The 25535-nt window shown below is 35.9% G+C and overlaps 1 protein-coding gene across 4 annotated transcripts; it reads right to left on the minus strand.

The window, feature by feature from the left end:
* Window positions 1-343: 343 nt before the first annotated feature.
* Window positions 344-25505, minus strand: mfsd14bb (major facilitator superfamily domain containing 14Bb). Of its 4 annotated transcripts, none has more exons than XR_012384000.1 (13): window positions 25326-25505; window positions 23262-23357; window positions 19065-19127; window positions 14104-14231; window positions 11681-11795; window positions 10667-10885; window positions 9315-9428; window positions 8011-8082; window positions 7797-7909; window positions 4699-4796; window positions 4151-4302; window positions 2674-3156; window positions 344-1477 (listed from the first exon to the last, which is right to left on the minus strand). XR_012384000.1 is itself a non-coding variant. In XM_005172431.6 (12 exons), the coding sequence occupies exons 1-12, from the start codon at window positions 25344-25346 to the stop codon at window positions 2932-2934; spliced, it is 1413 nt and encodes a 470-aa protein (XP_005172488.1). In that variant the 5' UTR covers window positions 25347-25505; the 3' UTR covers window positions 344-2931. The 4 variants fall into 4 exon arrangements, 2 of the variants coding, with proteins under 2 accessions (XP_005172488.1, XP_003199082.1); XR_012384001.1 differs by having other exon boundaries at window positions 352-1477; window positions 23262-23354; XM_005172431.6 differs by having other exon boundaries at window positions 344-3156; window positions 23262-23354.
* Between the last annotated feature and the right edge of the window lie 30 nt (window positions 25506-25535).

A 25535-nucleotide genomic window follows, 5' to 3' on the forward strand; every position in this document is an offset into this window, starting at 1 on the left:
GTATGTATATGGAATGGATATATGCAGTATGTGTAATGATATGTGCATATTTAAGTATATATATATATATATATATATATATATATATATATATATATATATATATATATATATATATATACTTAAAAAATCTATGAAAACGAAAATACATATATACATACATACATATACATACATTATATATATAGTGGGGTAAGTAAAATAATTCATTTTCCTTTTAAAGTGAAAACAAGATTATTTTACATCTCATTGTCCGTTTATTTTGCTCGTTTTAAAAGTAAAACGTACTTAATTTTATTACTTCAATAATTAATATAATTATATAATTTTATTACTTTAATAATTTATTACTTTATTACTTACTTTAATTTTAAAAAGTCTATATTATATACTTCTCCAGAAAATGCTTCTTGATTTATTTTGGACTAGAAACAAGAAAAAAACTCTAAGTAAAAAAAGGATTATTTGCAGAGTGAGCTTTACATTCAGATACACGGCAGCACATAAACTATGCCAAAATATGAAGAAGGCACATTCTCTTTTAAAGAACAAAACAAAGATAAAAATAAAGACACTTCACGGTAAAGTCTGACATTAGTTTAACATGAACTAACAATGATGAAGGGAGAAATAATTACAACTGTAAAGCACACAGTGCTCATTGTTAGTTCATGTTTTGAAGGGAAACACTGAAAAATGTGTTTATTACTCAGAGTTTTTGTAATGTTTCTAATACAAATATGATATATTTCTTAAATCAAGAAGCATTTTATATAATATAGTTTTGTTTTCAGAAATGAGAAGTGAGTTTTGGATTAAACAAGATCAATAATCTGACAATAGAGTGATAAAATAATCTTGTTTTTGTTTTGAAATAATCAGATTATTTTGCTTTTTTTAAGGAAAAACTCACTTAATTTTGACTCTTTTTTTTTTTTGGAAAACAAGACTACTTTTTGCTTGTCTAGACAATGTTTCTTGATTAAAGAATTAGAGTCAACTGGTGCTGATTTCCAACATTCTTCAAAATATCTTTTTTTTTTTTTTAACAGAACTCAAAGCTTTACACTGCATAAAAATGCCTTTCTTGGAGTTTTTTTTTTGTCTCGTTTCTAGTCCAAATATCTAAAATTACTTAAATCAAAAAGCATTTTCTTGAGTAGACATGCAAAAATATATAGTTTTGTTTTCAGAAATGATGTTAAAATTAAAAGTTTTTCCTTTAGGCAATAAAATAATCTGCCAACAGTCTCAGAAACATAATAAAGCATAAAAATGCTGGTTTTAAGGAGAAACTCACTTCATTTTGACTCATTATTTCTGAAAACAAAACAACATAGTGGTCTAGACAATGCTTCCGGATTTAAAAACTTAGATATTTAAACAAGACACAAGACAAAAACACAACTTAAGAAAAGCTTTATGAGTTCTGTTGAACACAAAAAAAGATAACTTGAAGAATGTTAGAAATCAGCACCTATTGACTACCATATATTTTTGTATGAGAGTCAATGGGTGCTGATTTCCAACATTCTTCAAAGTATCTTCTTTTTTGTTATTGTTCAACAGAACTCTTAAAGCTTTACACTGCATAAAAAGATTTTTTTTTTGTCTTGTTTCAAGTTTAAATATCTAACATTTCTTAAATCAAGACACATTTTCTAGAGTAGACAAAAAATATAGTCTTGTTTTCAGAAATAATAAGTTAAGAGTCTTTTCTAAAAACAATTAAAATAATCTGCCAATGCATAGAGTAAAATAAACTTATTTCAAAAGCAAAAACATTTATTTTACTCACATCACTGGCAGATTATTGTGCTTGTTTTAATAAAAAAAAACTCACTTCATTTTGACTCATTTCTGAAGCCAAAACTACATTGACTGCTTGTCCAGAAAATGCTTGCTGATATAAGAACTCAGATACTTATAGAAGAAACAAAGCAAAAACACAACGTAAGAAAAGATTTGAGCTCTGTTGAACACAAAAGAAGATGTTTTATAGAATGTTGGAAAGTTTAATGTTGTGAACAAGCATTAACTCATACAAAAAATATACTATGGGAGTCAATGGGTGCTGATTTCCAACATTCTTCAAAATATCTTCTTTTTTGTGTTCAACAGAACTCAAAGCTTTACAATGCAAAAAATGCTTTCTTACTTTTCAATGCTTCAATGCTTTCTTACAAGTTCAAATATCTAACATTTCTTAAATCAAGAAGCATTTTTTAGAGTATACAAGCAAAAAAGTTGTGTTCAGAAATAATAAGTTAAAATTAAGAGGATTTTCCTTAAAGCAATTAAAATAATCTGCCAATGCATCGAGTAAAATAAACTTATTTCAAAGCAAAAACAAGATTATTTTACTCGCATCACTGGCAGAATATTGTGCTTGTTTCTGAGTAAAATAATCTTGTTTTTGCATTGAAATAAGTACATTTTACTTACTCTAGAGCAGATTATTGTGCGTGTTTTAAAGAGAAACTCACGTCATTTTGACTCATTATTTCTGAAGGCAAAACAACATAGTCTGCTAGTCCAGAAATGATTCTTCATTTGAGAACGTTTAAATATTTAAACTAGAAACAAGTGAAAAACCTAAAGTAAGAAAAGCTCTGTTGAACACAAAAGAAGATATTTTGAAGAATGTTGGAAAGGTTAATGTCGCAAACCAGCATTAACTCATACAAAATATAAACTATGGGAGTCAAGGGGTTTTCAAAATATCTTCTTCAGTCTTAAGAAAACGAAGTAAAAAAAAAAGCCTATTCTGCAATATAGAAGCACTTCAGTTTGAGTAAATCTTCATTTCTGTGTGAACGAGCCCTTTAACTAATGTTAACAAGACCGTACAGTAAAGTGTCACCAAAATCGACAGACATTCAGTAAAAGCAGTATTTTAGACTCGAACCCTCCTCCTCCTCCTCAGCGTGTCTATAAGCTGCTGTCCTGCAGAAGTGGTTCGATGTCCTCGTCGCTGGCAGGAAGTGACCCGCCAGCCAGGATGCTGCTCATGGGCTCCGTCACTACGCACGTGCTGCTGCTGCTGCAGGTCTTCACGAGTGGAGCGGGTTGTGAAGGGATGAACACGGCCACCAGCAGCGCCAACACAACCGTACACGCACCGAACACAAACGGCGGACCCGGAACGACAGACTTCTGCAACACACAAATCAGTACACTCAACACATTACACACTGTTAATGAACGCTCCAGCATAGTGAAACTGTACCATGTTATACTATAGTGTTTACTGCAATTAGAGAAAACTACAGTATCGGGTCATTTGTTTAGTAACTATTGCTGTTGTGTTACCATAGCAACAGTGGAATGACCACAACAGATCAATTACTGTAGTTATCGTGTTACCATAGCAACTGTAGAATCACCACAACAAATCAATTATTAAAGCCATAGCAACTGTGGAATAACAACAGATCAACAGTTGTCATGTTACCATAGCAACTGTAGGATCACAACAACTGATCAATTACTAAAGCTGTTGTGTTACCTTAGCAACTGTGGAATCACCACAACAGATCAATTACTATAGTTGTTGTTACCATAGCAACTGTAGTATCACAATAACAGATCAATTACTACAGTTGTTGTGTTACCTTAGCAACTGTGGAATCACCCCAACAGATCAATTACTATAGTTGTTGTGTTACCATAGCAACAGTGGAATCACCACAATAGATCAGTTACTATAGTTGTCATGTTACCATAGCAACTGTGGAATCACCACAACAGATCAATTACTATAGTTGTTGTGTTACCATAGCAACAGTGGAATCACTACAACAGATCAATTACTATAGTTGTTGTGTTACCATAGCAACCGTGGAATCACCACAACAGAATAATATAATATAATATAGTTTGGTTCAGAAACACTACAGTATTACTATAAATTACTATTGTATTTTTTTTTTTATTTGGAAAAATATATGATGATACAGAAAATGTTATTTTGTGTTAAGATTTACTTTTTAAGGTGTTATTTCAAGCACTAAAAATCATGAACTACAAGAATTCTCCCCTTTAAGTCATTTATTATTAATGAACAACCTGGTCTGTTGAAAGTTTATAAGTTACCTTTAAAAATCAATGAATGTCTCAGTGGATTAAATGAGTGTAATAATTATCTGACCTGTTTAGTGTCGGGTGTGACCGCGGAATTCGACTGAACGGTACTTATGTCATTCAGCTCCACGTTAAAGAGGAAGAATATGAATCCAAAGAGAAAGGGGCCGAGTCCATTACACAGACCCCGAATCCCAGTGATGATCCCCTGAACGGCTCCTAAAACACAAACACAGTCAAAACACTGCTATACTGGAGATATATATATATATGATACAAATTCTACATAAATTGAAATATTCTTTATATGTGTGTGTACCACAGATACTTAATAAAATAATACACACACATATCTTATGTCAAAACAAACTTTGATTTTTAGATGTGACCTTTGGGTATGAGTAATCTTTGCTCACCACTAATTATTATAAAAAAATAAATCCTTAAAATGATAAATCACAATGTGGATGTGGACAGCATCTTGATAAAGCTCAGTTTTCACAGAACACAAAGGCATATCAGTGTAAACGAATGGAAAAAGTGTAGAGATAAAGATGTTCAGCCGTCTCTAGCTCAGTGTGTATGTGGTAACAGTGTGCTGCTTTATTCTGTTACCCTGCTGGTCACGGTCGGTACAGCGGGACACCAGGGCACTGATTGCAGGGAATGTAATGCTGGACAGGGCAGCGACGGCTCCGGCGGCCCACATCATCCTACAAACACAAAACACTGCACTTAATATAAACCCAGAACAAACTAAATAACCCTTTCAAGCTGCAGATCTTAATACTCTAGCTCTGTGGTTCTCAAACTGGGGGTCGCAGAATAATTTCAGGGGGTCGCGAGAGTGATTTAAAAATTGTGTATATTTCAGTGATTATAATATATGTTTTTCAGTAGCTAATATTTTTCGATTTGTTTAAAGATGTTACTAAAGTTAGTATTGTTTTGAAAGGTGAATGGAACATCATAACTGTGCAGCGAATCACTCGCTAGTTATCAATACAGCATGCATCTGGATATGAAAACCGTAACTGCAGAGATTAATAAATTTTTAATTCGCAAATCTAAAAATGTTGAGGAAACTGTGGACAGTTGGTCATCAGAACAGTCTACTTTGACTAAATTCATCAAGTATTGACACATTGAGGCAGAATGCAGTAAACAAAGTCCGCAACGCTTGCCCGCCTTCGTGCTCTACTTATTGGCCCACAGCTCTAAAACTGAACGTGAATGGATTGGTTAAAATCAGCTGTCAATCACTCAGTCAACGCCTTCTGCATTCAGACGACAGGGAGAGCTGAGCTACAACCGTGAAAATGTAACGCGATGAAGATGAGAATATGAAAACAACACAGACAGATTTTGTATTAGAAGCCACCAAAATCTACAAATAATGGCACATCTGATTAACGTGACTGATCATGTGCTGAATGTTAATCCACCATCTACACTTTTCCAAGAGTGGATAAAAGACTTCCATTGGCTTCAAGTCTGCCATGAAAATAAAGCATTCACTTTAAAGGTCTGTGGGATGGAATTTTCAGGAACTGTTTGCCAAATCTACACATTTAAGCACGAGAGGTTCTGTTTAATCCTTCATTTAATCGCCAGATGCTGTCAGCCGTGCAAGTGGCAGCTATATGTACAATATCAGACAGCACCCCTGAGAACTGTTATCGTTAACAGATTCATTCATGTCAAGCAGTGTGTGCAGGGCCGGTGAGCGCTCCGTGTATCTTTTGGTCACTCAATTATGTTATATTATATTATATTATATTATATATTGTATGTATATATAAATATATATATATATATTTTTTTTTTTGCTTGTTAGTTTTGATTAGTGATGAATTTCAAAGACAATAAATAGGTTTATAAAACTTGGTGGGTGCGCCAACATTTTTTTTAAGTTAGGAACATCTGTGCTACCAAGCAAAAATGTTAATTTCGAGCCCTGTAATGTATAGTAAATATAGTTTAAATATTGTGAACAGCTTAAAATAAGTTATTTTTGTTGCTTGTATATGCTTTGGTAATAGGGGGTCATGAGTTCTTGATGATCTTACATTGGGGGTCACTGACTTAAAAGTTTGAGAACCACTGCTCTAGCTCGGGGATTTCCAAACTTTTTTATTCCTGCAACCCACCTAGGCAAGTAATTCAATCTCAAGACCCACCATAATATTGAAAAATGGGTAAAAAAAATATCCATTCAAAGCAGTCAAAAATATATGGTGCGCGGCTTTTTGGATTTTGGGATTTGATATGCACAAAATGAGGCTTGAAGTGTTTTTTGTGGGATGCTGGCTGTAACTCATTTTTTTGTTGTTGAAAAAAAACTCTTCTGTTTTCAGAAGAGAATATGATCAACCTTTGATCAAGCCCCTGGATTATGATCAAGCCCCGTCACATCGCAGTAAATTCCACTGCTGGTGTAGTCATAAGAAACTAAGCAGCTTTTTAATCGACTACTACAAGCTGGGAAAACGTCAGATAAATATGCCAATGCAATTAACATTAATGCTGAATAGATGTAATATTCACACATTTGCTTGAGGAAGGAATGATGGGGGTAGTTACATTACTATTACTATTTTCCATAACATCTATGCCCTTCCATAACATTAGCTGACGTTAAACCTAACAGATAGCACTATATCTATTTATTGATTTGCAATCTGTCAACGTTGGGATGTAAAAAATATGGGACAACAAATAGCTTCAAATGATAGAATACATAGCAAACATTAGAAAATATTAACTATAAAATAAAAGGTTTAGATTAATAAAATCAATGGCCTATCCAGAAATTAAATAAAGCTATAAAATCTATTTCACTTTGATTGTATTTGCATATTGATTAAAGTTACTATAGTTATTTAGTGAAGAGCAGGAAATGAATCTCTCATTGTGTTTTGCTTGATATCAGAGGTGTTCATGTAAGAATGAACAGATCTATAATGAAGCATTCGACTACTTTAGTAACTGTTTGTGCTCATTTAAGAGAAAATTAGTAGTGTTTAAAATAAAACACGCAGGACAGAGCAAAAAATGTAAAAAAAAAAAAACGAAAAAAATAAGCACTTTCCCGACGGTCACTTACTGACAGCAGCGCTCAGCGCGAGCTCTACCAGCTGAACACAGATTGCGAGGGCTCAAACGGAGCAGTGCTCATAATGTCGAGGAAAAAAAAAAGAAAAAGACAGCTGTGAAACATAACCAGCTTTGTCTTTTTTTAGGAAACACACTTTAGATCTTTTTAGGGTAAGAGGTTTTTGAGTTATTGCCGTCTATTGTACTGGTTTTGATTCACCACGATGTAAATATAGCTGTAGCTATGTGACGTTGCGGGACCCACCTTTGTTCACTGTGCGACCCACTAGGTCGTGACCCACAGCTTGAGAACCCCTACTCTAGCTGACCCCTCTGCGTGAGTTTCTTTATGGTGTTCATTATTTAGAAAGCTTCGCTTTAAAGTTGTAATAGTGCCGCATCAATATTGTCACATGACAGCCCAACTGATTCATGCACATATCGATTTTTGTTTTGTTTTTTCCCCCTTTTCTGCAAATATTGACAAATATCTATATAGATTATTCCAATTTTCAAATACATGTAAGAACATGTATCTGGTCATTAAACATGGCACAAATGCATTAATATGATTGCAAAAATGCTGAATAATATAAAATGTGATGATTTGTCCTCACCATGGCTCAGAGCCGAAGCCGTACCAGGCCAGCTGGAACAGCTGAAAGCCCAAACCCAGCAGAACTGTGCTTTTATTACCAATCTTCTTCATCAGAACGCTTAAAAGAAGAGTCTGCAAAAACAACCCATCATTAAATACAGAAAAACAGCTTATGTTAACATTAACTTACATTGATATTAATAAATGATCGAACTGAAGCTGAAGGCCTGTACCTGCGCTCCGATAGACAGGATTCCCACCATCGCAATAAAGCCTGCAATCGCTGCTGATGAGAAATTAATGACCTGAAGCAGAAGAACAGATTATAATGTGCGAGTCAGACAGAGCATCAGCAGCACTGAAAAAAATAAGGAAATCACAAGATTTTGTCTTGTTTTTAGTCCAAATATTTAAAAATCCTTAAATCAAGAAGCATTTTTAGACAATTAAAGAAATATAGTTTTGTTTTAAGAAATAACGAGTCAAAGTTGAAGTGAGATTTTTCTTTAAAATCAGCAAAATAATCTGCCAATGGTGCAGACAAAATAAACTTATGTAAAAATGAAAACAAGAGCTTTGTTTCTCTACAACGTCCTTCAATACAGACTGATTTAAGCAGCTTTGGCAGTAATAAACAGAAAAACAACAGCAACAAAAAACAGAATCAAAGTTCATTGAATATCAAATCAAAACCAAAACTAATTTATTTATAAAGCACAGTGGACTATATAAACATATTCTAACAGTGTCAAAAAAATTCAATCACGTCTAAAATAACACGGTATAGTCTTCATATTATTATATAAATAAATGTAATGACTCTTCATTAAAGCTTGAAACTTCATAACTCATTCATTCTTTTTATTCAGCTTAGTCCCTTTATTGAATAAAGTTTATTACTATAGTTATGTTGTACCACAGCAACAACATAATTACTACGGCAGTTTAATTCATGTAATTATCTATAATACGCTTCCAAACACTAGAGTATTTACTGTAGTATTTTTATGTAACGTGATGGCTTATACAGTATCTGCCGCATTGATGACAGGCAAATATATTTTAGCTGTGTAGAAAACTCACTCCTCTTCATGATATAAGAATCACGCCTAGCATATGTGGTTATTTTCTATTTAAATCTCCTTTGAAATATGGTATAAATCAATTAAATACAGACTTTCCTCTATGTCCCTCATTCAGTTTTATACTTCCTGCCCTTCATCTGAATTTCGCACGTCATCAGAACCACATGACTGAAAACAACCTATAACACAGTTATTTGTTTTGTAGACAATCCAACACTAATATTGCTGAAGGGGTTAATAATATTGACCTTAAAATGGCTTTAAAACAATTAAAAACTGCTTTTATTTTAGCTGAAATAAAACAAATAAGACTTTCTCCAGAAGAACAAATATTAGAGGAAATACTGTGAACAATTCCTGAATCTGTTACACATCATTTGGAAGAAGAAAATAAAAGGGCTAAATAGATGTATTGTGTACATCATATACACACACTCATTAAAAACCCTCACCTGTCCTAGATAGAGGAAAAAGCTGGAGTACTGTCCGGCCTCTGGGAGATACGACAGCAACACTGTGACACAGATCAGCAGCACTGTGGAGTCTTTCCCCACCTTCCTCAGAGACTGAAACACACACATTTGATCTTTTTTTATTTGTTATGACAACTACTTTAGTACTTTTTGTCTTATCAGTGTCCACAGAGTCTATAATCCCGTTTCTTCCATGCAATCAAAAGAACGAGAATACTGCAAATCGCAGAAATGTAAGGCTCTGCCATCTTGGTTTCTGTCTGTTCCCACAAGGAGCTCATCCTGTGAGGGATGCAAGGTGACAACATTCACTTTAATTCAGCAATTAAGCTTTTCTAAACTAATTAATTAAACTACAATGTAATTAACATTTAGGGCCGGACGATATGGCAAAAATGTATATCATGACCTATTTCGTTATTTTGGTCGATGCAATATAATTCCGATATCGATATGGACAATATTAAAAAGACGGGAAACAACTGCCAAGAACGCACACAATAGATGTCTGTACCTACAAATGTCGGCAAAAGTCTATAATGACATCCAGGCTCTTATAACCTTTTTTTTAAATAAAAAAAGTGCAAAAAAAAATTAATGTTAACTTTTTATTTGTATATAGCCTTTACAAACAGATGAGTTTATTCATAGTTCTGGTTGCTTTTCATCTTGAACGTCCTTTTAGGGTTCTATCTGTCTATTTATTAGAGGTGCGAACCTATACTGGTCTCACGGTTCGGTTGTGATTATCATGCCTTCGATTCGGTTCAATTCGATATCTCAGTGCATTGACGATGCTTTCCATATACAGTGTTATATTTTAGGGGGAAGACTATAACAAGCTGTCTGTATAAACACACAGACACACAGCACCACACTGTCTCTGTATATTTGTTGGTGTACTATCCTTTTAATAACATTGTGTGAGACATATTTTATATTAGAATATAAGGGCTCTTAATTCTTATTGTTTTATTATTATTTTATCAAATTACTAAATGTTTTTAATTATTTACTTTTGATTTGTGTTAATAATTAATACAATTACTACATTTTATTTTTATTTATTAATTACTTTTTATATGTTTATTTGTTGTTGTTATTTTTAATATGAATAATTTATTCAATCCTTCATTTTTTTTCCTTCAGCTTAGTCCTTTTATTTATCAGGGATCGCCACAGTGGAATGAACCGCCAACTATTCCAGCATATTTTTCATGCAGCGGATACCCTTCCAGCCGCAACCCAGCACTGGGAAACACCCATATACACATTTACACACTCACTCAAACACTCAGGCCAATTTAGTTCATCAACTAGCTGAAACTCACAGCGAAGGGATCAGCCTGCTCCCAGGAGATGGGAAAACCCCATGATGAGAGTCTCATTTTATCGGGCAGAGATTCGGGAACCACCAGCAGGACGAACAGAATATCCAGCACTGCGATGATGGTGGCCAAGAGAACCACCAGACTGTCTCCATAGTGGATGGACAGAAACGCTCCGATCGCTGGACTCGTCACCAGACTCGCCGCAAACGTCGCAGACACCTGACAACATACAAAACACATTCAGTAATATAATATTAGTCATTGCTGGAATCAGTCTGGACTGTAAAACGTGCAAGTTACTTTGTCTGAAATGTAACGTAAGAATTCAATAAGCACTTGAATTCATTCATTTTCCTCCGGCTTAGTCCCTAATTCATCATTCAGCACACGTTTTACATAGCGGATACCATTCCAGCTGTAACCCAGTACTGGGAAACATCCATACACACACACACTCGTACACTACGGCCAATTTAGTTCATCAATTCCCCTATAGCGCATGTGTTTGGACTGTGGGGGAAACCGGAGCACCCGGAGGTAACCCAAGCCAACACAGGGAGAACATGCAAACTCCACACAGAAATGCCAACCGACCCAGCGGGGACTCAAACCAGCGACCTTCTTGTAATTTAATTACTTGACAAGTTTTTTTTACTTAACATGCTCAATTTTAACATTATATGCATAAAAACATATCTGATAACATACATGGGTATAAACATCTTATTTAATTGTTTCTTAAGCAATAGTCTGCATATTGTCATACAAAACTAACCTTATCAAAAATCTGGTTATTATGCAACACTTAACTCAAATTCAATAAGTAATTTAATGCAGACAATATGAATTAATAAAGATATTCTATAACGTATATAGTCATAAATTGTAATAACATTTAAAATTAAACATAAAAACGCACGTCTGTTTATTGGCCAGGTACAGTCATTATGTCTAAAATCATCAACTCATAACTCTATAGAAGTGGTCAAGGTGTAGTGTAAGCGTGGGTCTCACCAGTCCATACGCTGTGCTTCTTTCATGCTCTTCTGTAATATCAGCCACATACGCAAATATCACAGAAAACGTCACAGAGAAGAGTCCAGAGACTGACATCAGTGCGAAAAACCACCTGAAACACACACACACACACACACACACACACACACACACACACACACACACACACACACACACACACACACACACACACACACACACACACGTCACTTATGCATTTATACATGTTGCGTTAACCAAAGAAAAAATACTTCAACAACAGAAACATCCTGAAGTTTATCCAAACAAGTACCTTTACTTTACTTACTAGGTTATAAAGGAGGGATGTCTAGATTGATTGATTGATTTTATTTTGACAATTTTACCAAAAATGTATAAACAAGTCCAGTTAGAATAAATCATACATATTTTAAAAACTGACGAGGATAAAATAAGCAAAAAAGCCACAGGCTTATTGCCATTGTGGTCCTCGATATTCTTAAAAAAATGGACGAGCAACAGCTCAGCAACTCGGCACAACAAAAAACTTCAACTGTAAAACAACCATTTTTTAATTTCCCTTCTAAAAACACTCTCAATTTGAATCTCTTTAAATTGGTGGGCAAAATATTACAAGCAGAGCAGAGCTCGTACACAAAAAAGAATTTCTACCTGATTCAGTCTTGAATCTATATGGGTAAATATCCCTGCTGCGTGCTCTCGTAGAATGACTGTGCACCTCGCTGACTAAAACATAATAATTAAGAAAATATTTTGGAACCGTTTTCTTTAAAATCTTAAAAACCATCACTAATTTTAAAAACTTTACCCTCTTCTCAACTTTTAAAAAATTACTTTAACTATAATGTTCCTTATTTAAATGTGTCTGATCACATGCACAGAAAATGGACCCGATCATGTGATTTTAGATTCTAGTGGAATCGCACGTTACCTCCTGATTAGGACTCAAATAAATAAATATATATATATATAAAAATATCTCATCTGCGTTAACGTGATACGTTAACACAAGACTCTTATTGCGCGAAAAAAAAATATGGCTGTTAATCTATTCTCAAAATTGGGTTATAATAATAATAATAATAATTTTTATTTATATAGCGCCTTTCCAGACCACAAGGACACTTTACAAGGAATGTGACAAAAAGATAAACAAACATACATGAAGTCAAATATAGCAAACTGGAATTACACAAACAAGACCTAAGAGACATAGAGCAGAGGGGAGGTGGATCAGTTTAAGTGGTCAGTTTGGCAGATCAGAAGCAAAGAATTCAGAAAATAAGTGAATCTTAAGTAAGGATTTGAATTCAGAGATATTATTAGCAGAGCGGATTGAGCGTGGTAGAGCGTTCCAGAGTTTGGGTGCAATAACACTAAATGATTGGTTTCCTCCGGGTGCTCCAGTTTCCCCCACAGTCCAAACACATGCGGTACAGGTGAATTGGGTAGGCTAAATTGTCCGTAGTGTATGAGTGTGTTTGAATGTGTGTATGGATGTTTCCCAGAGATGGGTTGCGGCTGGAAGGGCATCCGCTGCGTAAAAACTTGCTGGATAAGTTGTCGGTTCATTCCGCTGTGGCGACCCCGGATTAATAAAGGGACTAAGCCGACAAGAGAATGAATGAATACTAAACGTTTTCTACATAATATACATCTATAATTTTCTAATTAAATATTCAGTTATGACAATAATGTGGAAACAGGAGCATATTCTTAATGTAATTTGAGGTTTAGGAATTGTTTTCTATTTCTTGAAAGGCAAAGTAAAGCAGAGAAGCAGAGCCGACCTCCAGTGGATTATAGAGAGCTTCATCTCTCATGCAGAACGACTGAACACTCAGCTGAGAGTCATGTGATACACACACACACACACGCACACGCACACGCACACGCACACGCACACGCACACGCACACACACACGCACACACACACACACACGACTATAGACTGCCAAAAGTTATAATGAATCAAGAGGAAGAGAAATAAGTGATTTATCAATGGTTTATCAGCCAAAGATACAGATATATATATATATATATTTTTTTTTTTTGGGAATTGTGGGGACGTTCCCCAGGTTTACATTGCTTTAATTATTGTTTTTATACTTTCTAAAAAAAACACAGTATAACAATAATAATAAAATAATACCACAATAAAAAAGATAGATAAAAATAAATAAATAATTAAATAAAAAAGTATCGTGTGCACATTCACACACATACACACACACACACACACTAATGAATGCACACAAGCAATTCCATGCGCACGCCTTTCCATGCCAACTCTTGCATGCACATACTTCCATGCATGTACTTCAAAACACACTCTTGCATGGACTTGCAGGCACACTAGCATGCACGCACACATGCACTTACTAATTACACACACAGACACACACGCAGGCGGGTCGTACCACGGGCTGATCCTCATTAGTGGGATGGGGGCGCAGGTGAAAAACACTGTGAGCAGCAGGAAGCTCTTTCTGCCCCAAACATCAGACAAGGCACCGACGAGAGGAGCGCTCATGAAGGACAGCAAACCCTGCAAACACATGCACATCTGAGTCTCAACACACACACACACACACACCACTGCAGCAGCAACACAACACTGCCACCGGTCCACTGATACACACAGCAGACACGACAGTAAGTGGTTTCTAGTCCAAATGTTTTATAGAAAGGTAAAAATTAATGTCTTGTTCCCTGATATAACATTTAGTGTGTAAACTCGGAGAATGGAAGAGGACAACAAATCATTGATTTACAATCCATTTTGCTGAAATACTAACAGAAAAACTCCATGATGGTGTTTTCAAGACTTTTAGAAAGAGAAAACAATAGTGTGAGACTGATAACGGCAGCCAGAGGAGAGAATCATGTCAGAGTTACTGTCCTGCAACCCATACACACTGCATTACACACACCTCACACAAGCGGGAATTCCTTTTCTGTAATTTGATGAAAAGACAGACATGAATACATATTAATGTTCACTTGTTAAAAAAAATCTAAATATTAAAAACTTTGAAGGATTTATGATGCTGATGAGCGTTAAAATGGGTCATAACAGTCTTGTGAAGAGTTCATAAGTAGGCGCATATGGAATCTGTGTGCGCAGAAATCTGCAGATTTTTAGCCCATCACTGAGTCTATGTACACTATTTACTTGTGTGTACATCTATATTTATACAGTTTTTAGATTAATTTCAGTACTATTATTGACTAATATGAAAATGTTCATCTGATTTATGTACAATGCAGTTTGTAGAGTAATATTTTCTGGTTTTTAGCAGATCTATTATATGAGAGATATAATAGATTTGCTTTGTCTACTAAATAAGTGCATCTAATTGGATTTGCATTGTAAACATTAAATAAAAGAAGAATGTAAAATAAAAGGAAATAATCTTTGATCCCAAGTGTGTTGTCGAGCTTTTACCAGTGTTTGTACATAATCACGAAATCACTCAGGTACAGTCATACAAGTATTTGGGAATTTATCTCTATCATGGGACATTCACGTAAACTGGATCTGTGAAAAGCTTCACCAAAGACTGTATTTTCTACGAAAGTTATGGTTCTATGGTGTTGATAAGAAAATCATGTACTTATTTTTTCAGGCTGTATTTGAGAGTGTTATCAGGTATAGTCCATCTACATGTAGGGCTGGGCGATTTGCCAAAAAAAATAAAATAATCTAGATATTTTTTATAAAGTTTGACCGCTTCATGATTTTGATTTTTTTTTTTATTGTGTAACTTGTCAACTTAAAGCATTACAACAACATGACTGAAGTAGCATTCTCTTTATAAGTAACTTGAAAACCCATCTGGTTAAGGAACATTGTGTTTTTAATGGCCATGTCATACAAAAATCGGTCAAGGTGTAAAGAAATGTAAAACAAATATCGTTGCTGAAGATTTCAATAAGAAATATTTGTGTAAATATTGCACTTGCAGGAATACAGAGGGATTTTTTGCAAGTTTTGCTGAGTCTAGGAAAGATTGGCTGTCAGCTCGGCTTTGACTTTGTCTTCTGATTGAATGTCAGGTTGTAAAGCTGCTGCCTTTTTCTTAAAAAGATACAGTGGAAGAAAAGGACTGAACATGGAAACTGTAAAGCCTAATTTAACCCAATGTGTGAAGTTGTGGACGTATAGCAGGAGCAAATACAAGCACCAGATGTGTGTCTAATATAAAATAAGATATTTAATCTATTTTTCTTTTTCCCCCTTTTTAAATACCGATCATTTGATGCGCTTTGCTCCACTCTCTATTATGCTGCCTGATCTGTCTGGTTTTCAACTAGGTCCGCTAAATGACGTCATGGGGGCGGCTACTTTCATTTTCACTGCTACAGCTGTCAGCTGCTCACCTCTGCTCGTGTTCAAACCAAAATATCAACACGGTTCAAACTAAGATCGGCGCGGTTTTTCACATGGCAGGTTTTTACATCCTTCATACATGTTAAGATCGAGTTTATCGACTTGATGAGGGAATATGTCTTGACAATCCAGACGTGACAACAAGGGGGTATGCAGTATATGCGGCGCATAGGGGCGCCACACATGGGGGGGGGCGCCGTTGTGCCAAAACTATTTTTAAAATTATCCTTATTAAAAGTTTCAAATAATAAAAATAAATAAATATGTTTTGTTAAAAAACATTATTTTGCATTTTAAACGAATATAATATTGTTATTGTTTAATTCAAAATCATTTAACACAATAACATGCAGTCCCACAGCCGAAAGTGGTCATGTAGATGTAACTGTTTAGATTTGTTTTTATTTTTATCAAAATAAACTGTCAAATCATACATAATGTCAAAAGTTATAAGATTAATCTGAAAATTTGTCTTCATTTATTATTAATTAATTAATATAAAATAAGAGGGATCACACAAAATTTGAACCCGCATACCCCTCAGTAAATGTGTAGTTGCGCCCCTGACTCAGACTAATGCAATGAGTAAAATCCTACATGACTTCATGCTTTAACAAGCAGGTCGTACACCAGAAGCGGCGCAACACGGCGCGCACATGACAGTTTAAGGTATCACGCACCAGACGCGCACATTTGCATGATATTTAACATGAAACTAATCAGATGGCGCTCTGTGGCGCGGCTGAAATATGAACTACTTTGTGAATGGTGGCTGGGAGGCGCCGGTGTGTATAGAAACCTGTTTAGAATTCTAAAATCCAAGGCGATGCGTGGTGCTGCGCGGCGTGTCGCCAAGAGGCGCTTCTGGTGTGCGACCTGCTTCATACAGAGAGTGAACCAAAGCACATTGGTGCCACTATAATGTATCAAATATATTTTTTTTAAAAATCGCCATTTCTCGATTTAATATAGAATTAAATTGTCGTCAAAACGTAAATTCGAATTAATCGAAAATTTAAAAAAATATATATATATTGAAAAAAAATAAAAATAAAAAAACTCGCCCAGCCCTATCTACGTTATGGCAATCTTTCTGTAAATCTGAAATCAAAATTTTTTATTATTATCAGAACTGCTACGAGACTAATAGAATCTGAAACTCTTACTAGTATTCAAACACTCTACGAGCAATGCACTCAGAATGAAGCGAAAATAATTTTAAACAATCCATCTCATGTACTCTTCCCATTTTAGGATCTTTTACCTTCTGGTAGAAGATCCAGATCCTTCAGCTGGAAGCGGAACAGACTAAAGAACTCTTTTATTCCAGTGTCAATCAGACTATTGAACACTGATCGATAATGTGTGAGGTTTTTTTTCTGTATGTAATTCTTTTGCATGTTTGCTTATTTTGAATTGTTATTGTGTCAGAACTGGCTGAAGTGCATTGTGAGTTCACAGAAAATTTCCCCTTGAGGGATGATAAAGTATACAAACAAACATAATCTTCGTTACACCTCCACCTCTATTTTTTTGTGCCCAAATGTCTTAAACCAGGGCTAATTGGCGATCCCCGGGCCGAATCCGGCCCCCGAGTTACTTTATTCCGGCCCTCCAAACAGTGTGACCAAGACATCAAAAATTAAATTTAGTTCAGTCGACAAACGGCCGCTATGGTTATGAAGTGACGTGCGTCTGTTCAATAACAGCACGAGCTGCAGTTAAAGGCTGCACAGAGTCATCATAAGCGAGTGGTGCGGGCAGCCGAAAACATGTCTGTAGAAAAGGCGATTAGTACAATGCACTGATATCGTTAATAGGGATGCAACGATTAGCCGATTCCACTATTAACTGCGCTTTAATTCGTCACAGTTCATTAATCCTAAAGTCTTCTCTAAGCAGCATTTCTGTTAAACAGAACGAAACGAAACTGCTGCAAAATGCCAAGTCGCCTGTGCGCCAGTTTAAAGTTTGAAGTACACCGAGGCTAATACGCACGCACACAGGATTAACTATAGCAGCGGCCGTTCCCACATCACGTCTTTTCTGCTTGCAAGTTTGTTATTTCTAATGTAAGAATATATGACAATATGCGGGCGCCAGCGGAGCGATGCACTTGCGTCTTTCTCGTCGCACGCAGTAGAAAACATCCCACGGTGAGAGTTGTGTGTGCCTTCCAGTGCAATGTATACAAAAGATCTGTTACACGAGTTATTATTAAAATGATTATGTATGCATGAATGCAGATGACAACAGTTAATCTAAATAGCTACTTCCCAAATATAAACTTGAATTTACAGTAGATGTGATAACAGTGAAACCATGATTATTCTTCAGACTATATAATCGTACAACCAAACTCTAGAACTGTTGCATCACTAATTGTAATGCAGTTCATAATACAACATATGAATGTGTCTGAATGTAGAAGAAGCCTACTTCAGCAATCAACTGCTTTACTGATATAATGTAGTTTCAAAATATAATATATTGACATTTTAATGTAGAAAAAGCCAACATGGGTGTCTTAAGAAGCAAAAATATACAGCATATGGGCTCTTATATGGTGTTGTGTCATCACTCATACAGCAAGTCATACCTCTCCGGCCCTTCAATTGGGATGCTTTTCATGAACCGGCCCCCATGACAAACTAATTGAATATTGAATAGCCCTGTCTTAAACTCTTGAAATGCGGGGCTTAAAACATGTATTTTATAAACTTTCACTGTAATGGTTAACTTAGCAGTGACTCTACAAATTGCATGTGCTCTGTAGCTCCTCAATTATAACCCAGACTTAACATTGCAGATCTTGTAATGTGACTATTGCACATTGGGATATTGATGCTGAAAAGATATCTTGTGCTGGCCTATTCTTGATGACATTTTTAAGACATTTGGACTGGTAACATGACTTTAAGCGAGGAGAGCACGTGTTGCAGTGCAGGGTTAATATCTGACCAGTGACATGCAGATGAAGAGACGCACCTTTACACCCTGAATGAGGCCGTTCATGAGGAACGTGTGCTGGGGAAACGTGTCATGCAGGACCTGCAGAATCAAAAACACACCGAGAACATCCATTAGAGACTCTTTTAATTCAACTCACGTTTACTAATATAGTGCTTTTCACAATAATTATCCTTCCAAAAGCCGCTTCACAAATGTTGATTCCCTTCTAGAGATATACACTTTGCATCTGAAACAGAATGATATCCTGATCACTTTGTTTGAAATTTGCATATGCAGTGCATTGTGGGAAGGTGCATCATCAAGCATGAGGGCACAGCGGACTAAATCAATAATAATTCAATAAAGGGTGATAATGAACACAGAAAAATACAAGGAATTATTATTTATTATTTAACTTTAAGTGCTTTAAGTACAGTATATTCAGATTGTATTTGCAGTGTTCATAGCATCCAACGCTTGAAGAGTTAATCATTAATTAACTTGCGTTTAACATTAACATTGTCATGTTATTCTGGACATGCTAAAACATTGTTTGAATATTCTGCGACTGTTTTTAGAGCTTTTGTACGCTAACACTGTGCAAACTTGCATTGTAAACTTTGAATAAAAATGTAAACAGTTTTTCACGTTTTAATTTTAGTTACAGTACTCTCAAAACCAATCTGTACAAATCTACAGACTTCGTTATAATTCTGTATTTATTAGCATAATATATTTAAAAAAAGAAAGAAAATAAGAAGTTAAAAAATAAATTAAAAACAAATAAATCAAACTGTTCTGTAATCTACACTCCGAAATAAAGGCACAAAAACCGTCTCAGTGTTGGTATTTGCCCAAAGATTCAAACCTGTTAGCCTAAAAACAGAAAGACATCTAAATTAGTGTTTCTCAACTGGTGGGTCGCGACCCAAAAGTGGGTCATGTGAACATTTTCAGTGGGTCGCGGAGTGTGTGGTCAAAAAAACAACAAAAGTTTAAAATAACTTATTTTGCTTATACCGGACTTTTATTTTGAAATGCGTGCGCGACAACCCTACCGTTTGACAAGTGACATTTCATTTAATTATAGCAACAAATATGTGGAAGTGCAAGTGCGACCTCAAATATGTAAAGTGTAGATTTAAATATATTGACGACAAAAAAAAGACTTAAAGCCTCAGTGTGTTAAATGTAGAGAGCATGAAACCCTCTGAATTACACGACATTTAGAAACCAGACGACATGCTTAATTAACAGTTCAGTTTGGTTCATGGAAACTAAACTTTTCCTTACCCTAATCACTGTTTACAGTATTTGTTGTTTGTAATTTTTGTAATTGTTGTTGTAATATTTATATAATTTAATACATTTTGTTAGATAACAGCAATAAAATATAGTTTATTTGTAAGTCGCCACAACGGAATGAACCACCAACTTATCCAGCAAGTTTTTACACAGCGGATACCCTTCCAGCCACAACCCATCTCTGGGAAACATCCACACACACACATTCACTCACTCACACTACGGACAATTTAGCCTACCCAATTCACCTGTACCGCATGTCTGTGGACTGTGGGGGAAACCAAAGCAAACTAAAAGAAACCCACATCAACATGGGGAGAACATGCAAACTCCACACAAAACCGTAAACTGAGCCGAGGTTCGAACCAGCGACCTTCTTGCTGTGAGGCGACAGCACTAACTACTGCGCCACCTCCAGTTTGTCCCCGCGACCCGGCCCCGGAAAAGCGGCAGAAGATGAATGAATGAATGACGTCTTTGTGATTTTCTTATGATTTATCGGTCACTACTTGTGTATGTTAACAAATAAATACAAATTAATTATAATTCCTAAAATTTTATTGTAGTTCCTAAAAATTTGGGTCGCAGCTTGATGACCATGTAAAAATGTGGGTCCCAGGGCCAAACCAGTTGAGAACCCCTGATCTAAATATTTTAGTAGTGTTCTTAAAAAGTAGTTAAAAACAAAACCGCAGTGTTTGCACAAATAGTCGACTGTTAGTTTTGTTGGATCATGCCCCCTTTGCTTTTGCCTTCAGTAGTTTTATGTAAAGAATTATAATGTTGTGTATATGTTTTTATTATATTTCCATTTTGTCAATTTTTTCAAGCCTCCTGTGGACAGATGTTGAGAATTAGCAGGTTTGCTAAAGCTCTTAAACAAATGCACCAGGTTGTGCAGTGCAATTGTGATGTCCATGTCAAATAAATAAATAAATAAATAAATGAAAACTGCAGACACTTTTTCAATATCAAAATAATTTTTTGATGCAATATTAAACTGAACACCCAGTTTCGCCTTACGCCACAAGATTAAGGAACTTGAATACTAACATAAAGAAAACCCACTCTAAAAGCAAAACTAAATCAATTGCTAAACACTCTGAAATCGTAAATATGCAGCCCACAACACATGTGGAAAGTTATTGCGCATCATATTTAACAAAATGTTTACTTTGAATTTTATTTATTTTTTTTCTCACTTGATTACTTGAATATTAATCAAATGATGTCATTACGCTGCATCGCTGATCATGATTTCCAGGATTAACAGATCTGTCCTTCACAACAAAAACGTGCACGCAGCGATCTCAGATCAGTTCCAGACATTTATCTGATTCACAAACTAAGCCAGAGATCAGTTATCAGGATTAAAACATCCAGCAAATCATCCTAGATTGTTTAAGTGAAGTACAGTTGAGGTCAGAATTATATAACCTGCTGAATATTGTTTCCTCAATTTCTGTTTAACGGAGAGAAGATTAATTTTTCAACACATCTCTAATCGTAATAACTTGTTTTTAATAACTGATGTCTTTCCTATTCACCATGATGACTTGGGGTGTCACGATTTATGCTCAATTTCGATTATCGAATCAAAAAATAGAATCGTCGATGCTGCCACGCCCCCACGTCACGTCAGCTTGGCTTGCCAAGCGGGAAAAAAACAGGCTTGTTGAAGTGCTTGTTAAACTGCAGAAGCAGGAGACCCGTCGACAGAGCTTAAACCCTCTCCTCTTTCAATGAAGTCGCCGGTGTTTAAGCATTTTGGATTTCCAGTGAGTTATGTTGACAACGTTCGTGTTGTCGACAAAAAAAAACACAGTTTTGCAAGCTCTGCTATGTACGTATTACGTAGACAACACCGGCATCGCGATCCTCCGCCCGCCCCCGTTGCAAATCTGCTCGTGAAAAGTACACACTCAGGCCCTGTTTACACTGTCTTTGTTTTTAAATGGCATTTTAGAACGACAACGATTTGACATCCACAGTGGCGTGTAGCATTTCTGAGCAGCCCTCCTTCCTCTCTACCTCTGAAAATGCACATCACGTGACCACACAGACACAGACGCACACACAGCCATATGAGCTTGAGACAGCAGGTCCAGGCAGTCAGAGGACTGCTTCAATCTTTCACTCACTTGTACTTGGTCATTTTAGCGAACACCTCAGATACTGTTGGCTGGTTCCTGTTGGTTGTGCGTCTTTTTTACCGACGCCATTATAACGACACAGATCACTGCCTATTCACGAGTCCCGCAGAAAAAGTGATTGACAGGTGGTAATTATGTGTGTATCTTGCCTTTATTCATTTACTGTATGATTTGTTTATGGGTAAAACAAAGACCATGCAGGTCAGGTAGTTTAAACGGTAGTCTACAAATAATTAATTGGTCATTAATTAATTATTCATAATCGAAAATCTAATCGAATCGTGCCTTCAGAATCGAAAATGTAATCGAATCGAGGATTTGGAGGATCGTGATACCCTTAATGATGCCAGCACATAATATTAGACTAGATATTCTTCAAGACACTAGTGTTCAGCTTAAAGTGACATGTAAAGGCTTCACTAGGGTAATTAGGGTAAAGTTAGGGTAATTAGGCAAGTCATTGTATAACAGTGGTTTGTTCTGGAGACAATCCAACACTAATATTGCTGAAGGGGCGAATAATATTGACCTTAAAATGGCTTTAAAACAACTAAAAACTGCTTTTATTCTAGCCGAAATAAAACAAATAAGACTTTCTCCAGAAGAACAAAATATCAGAGGAAATTCTGAACAATTCCTGAATCTGTTCAACATCATTTGGGAAACATTTGAAAAAGAATAAACTCACAGGAGGGTGAATAATTTTAACTGTATGAAGATCAAACCCCAGAATCAGATCAGAAATAAGAATAGTGTGTTTTGATCAGTGACTCACGGTGAGCATCGGGGTGGTCAGGAGACCCCAGGCGAAAAACTCCATGAAGATCACCACCACTGCATGGGCCACCTTCGCCCGGCCGACACTGCGCTGCTGAACACACAGAACATTACACACTCGTGAGTTCACATACACACACAGAACAAGCATATTTAACACAAGCGTCTACTGCAAATGTAGGCATGGGCGGGTATAACATTCTGATAACCTTGGATTAAAATATCACTGTATCATGATTACTGCTCTAAAACATGTCCATTTTAAATGTCAAGGTAAAAAAACAACACCTTTTTATATATATCGGACTCGCACACGACTTTATTATCCCGTTTAGGGAAAATAAAATTGCAGTAAGGTGCCTTAACACAGGCGAAGTTACATGTACACATTAGGGTTGTAACGGTATGAATTTTTTACGGTATGATAATCGTCTAAAACAATACCACGGTTTGACGGTTTCGCGGTATACGGTATGTTACAAATGTTACAAAATAATAGAACAGTGAAGCAAATTTGACTTTTTCCAAATAGTATATTTTCAGTTACTATAAACAACACCACTTACAATGAACAAATAAAAAAATAAAAAAATAATAAATAATGTGAACAATTCCCGTACATACTCCCACAATCATCAGTTGATGAAAGAATACATGATATATGAACAGAAGAGGTGAGAGGAAACAACCTTGAGGGGACCCAGTGGAACAATACTGGAAGTCAGAAAGAGCAGCACTGACTCGGACACACTGCTGACGTCCTACTCAAATATCCAGCATCCATCCACAAATATTCAAATCCAAGTTAAAAAGAGAAATTAGTTTCTCAACCAACAAATGTGGCTTCATGGTATTAAAAGCAGAAGAGAAATCAATACACACAATATGTACGTAACATGTTTAATATTTTGCAGAAGTAAACAAGTCAGGCTAAATAACTCAAACAAATCAGTGACTTTATTATTTTCAGAAACACAGATTTCTGTACAGCTTGAGAAGGGATCTCTGGAGATCTTTCTGTTCTGTGGATATAAAGTTAAGCCACTGCACTGTTCAGCTCTACAGCAGGCTGGATGTTGATTTATAAGCGATTTGTTTTTCAGATGTTTCCTGAATCGCGGGCTGATCAGTAGCTTTTTACGTGGAGTTCAGCCTACCCAATTCACCTGTACCGCATGTCTTTGGACTGTGGGGGAAACCGGAGCACCCGGAGGAAACTCATGCCAACACAGGGAGAACATGCAAACTCCACACAGAAACACCAACTGAGCCGAGGTTCGAACCAGCGACCTTCTTGCTGTGAGGCGACAGCACTACCTACTGCACCACTGCCTCGCCAGTTTTGGAGTCCATGGTCACAAATACAGTCTGTTAATGTTTAATTTGATGTCATCAAATGACTCTTAATATAAAAAATAAAGACAATGGATATAGAAGCTATATTGTTACTCAAGAAGATTTTAGTGTCCAGATTCTGGAAACGTGAGTAAAATTGACGATATACATTTTAAAATGGCGATAGACAATTTAAGGATCAAACATGTATTACTGAGGTAAAGTTGATATTAAATGCACACGCTCGGACGTTCATTATAATTTCAAGGAAATATCCTTTGCAAATTCTACATAGTGAAACCATATAAGCAGCCAATGACTAGGCTACAACATTGTCCACACTTAAATATATAGTGCTGATTTTGTTTTGAAGTCATATGTACATGAGATTTGACACTGAACATTTAAAATATCATGGTAAACAACATGGGGAGCATGTCACAAGTTGTCGCTGAACAAATGTGCGAATATGAAACCAACTTTAACTCAATAAATAATATTCAGATAAGAGAACAGAGGATCAGACTTCCGTTATACAGGCAAAAACATCTAAAACACAGATGTTATAAAAGATTTAATAATACAAACACACGTCATGAACGTTAATCTGCCGCCAAAGACGCCCTGAGTCGTGTGACAGTCAGAAAATGACGAGTTTTCCGTGTTTGTTTCTGTTTCTCTACATATTTGGGATGAAAACAGTGAGGAAACACGAAAAAACACTTACTCTCATGTATTTAATCAGCATGGTGACTCTCCTTCGACGATCACATTCTGCCGCAGATGTTAATCATCCTGAGCGCAGATATCTGAGGGGAAATAAAACACTTTTAAACTCCAGCACGGCGATTCTCTTCCACTTTCCAACACCTACATTCCTCAGCGTACACTTCCGGCTTCCGTCTACAAGGCGGGAAGGGCTGGGGTTGCTTCAAAA

This window comes from Danio rerio, chromosome 8, assembly GCF_049306965.1.
Source record: "Danio rerio strain Tuebingen ecotype United States chromosome 8, GRCz12tu, whole genome shotgun sequence".
NCBI lineage: Eukaryota > Metazoa > Chordata > Actinopteri > Cypriniformes > Danionidae > Danio > Danio rerio.

Coding starts and splice junctions, on each gene's coding strand:
- mfsd14bb (XM_003199034.7), bottom strand. CDS start 25,346: ATGCTGATTAAATACATGAGA. Junction 23,358..25,325: donor TGCTGATTAAATACATGAGA/GTAAGTGTTTTT, acceptor CTGTGTGTTCAG/CAGCGCAGTGTCGGCCGGGC. Junction 7,910..8,010: donor TCCTGTCTATCGGAGCGCAG/GTACAGGCCTTC, acceptor TTGTTTTTGCAG/ACTCTTCTTTTAAGCGTTCT.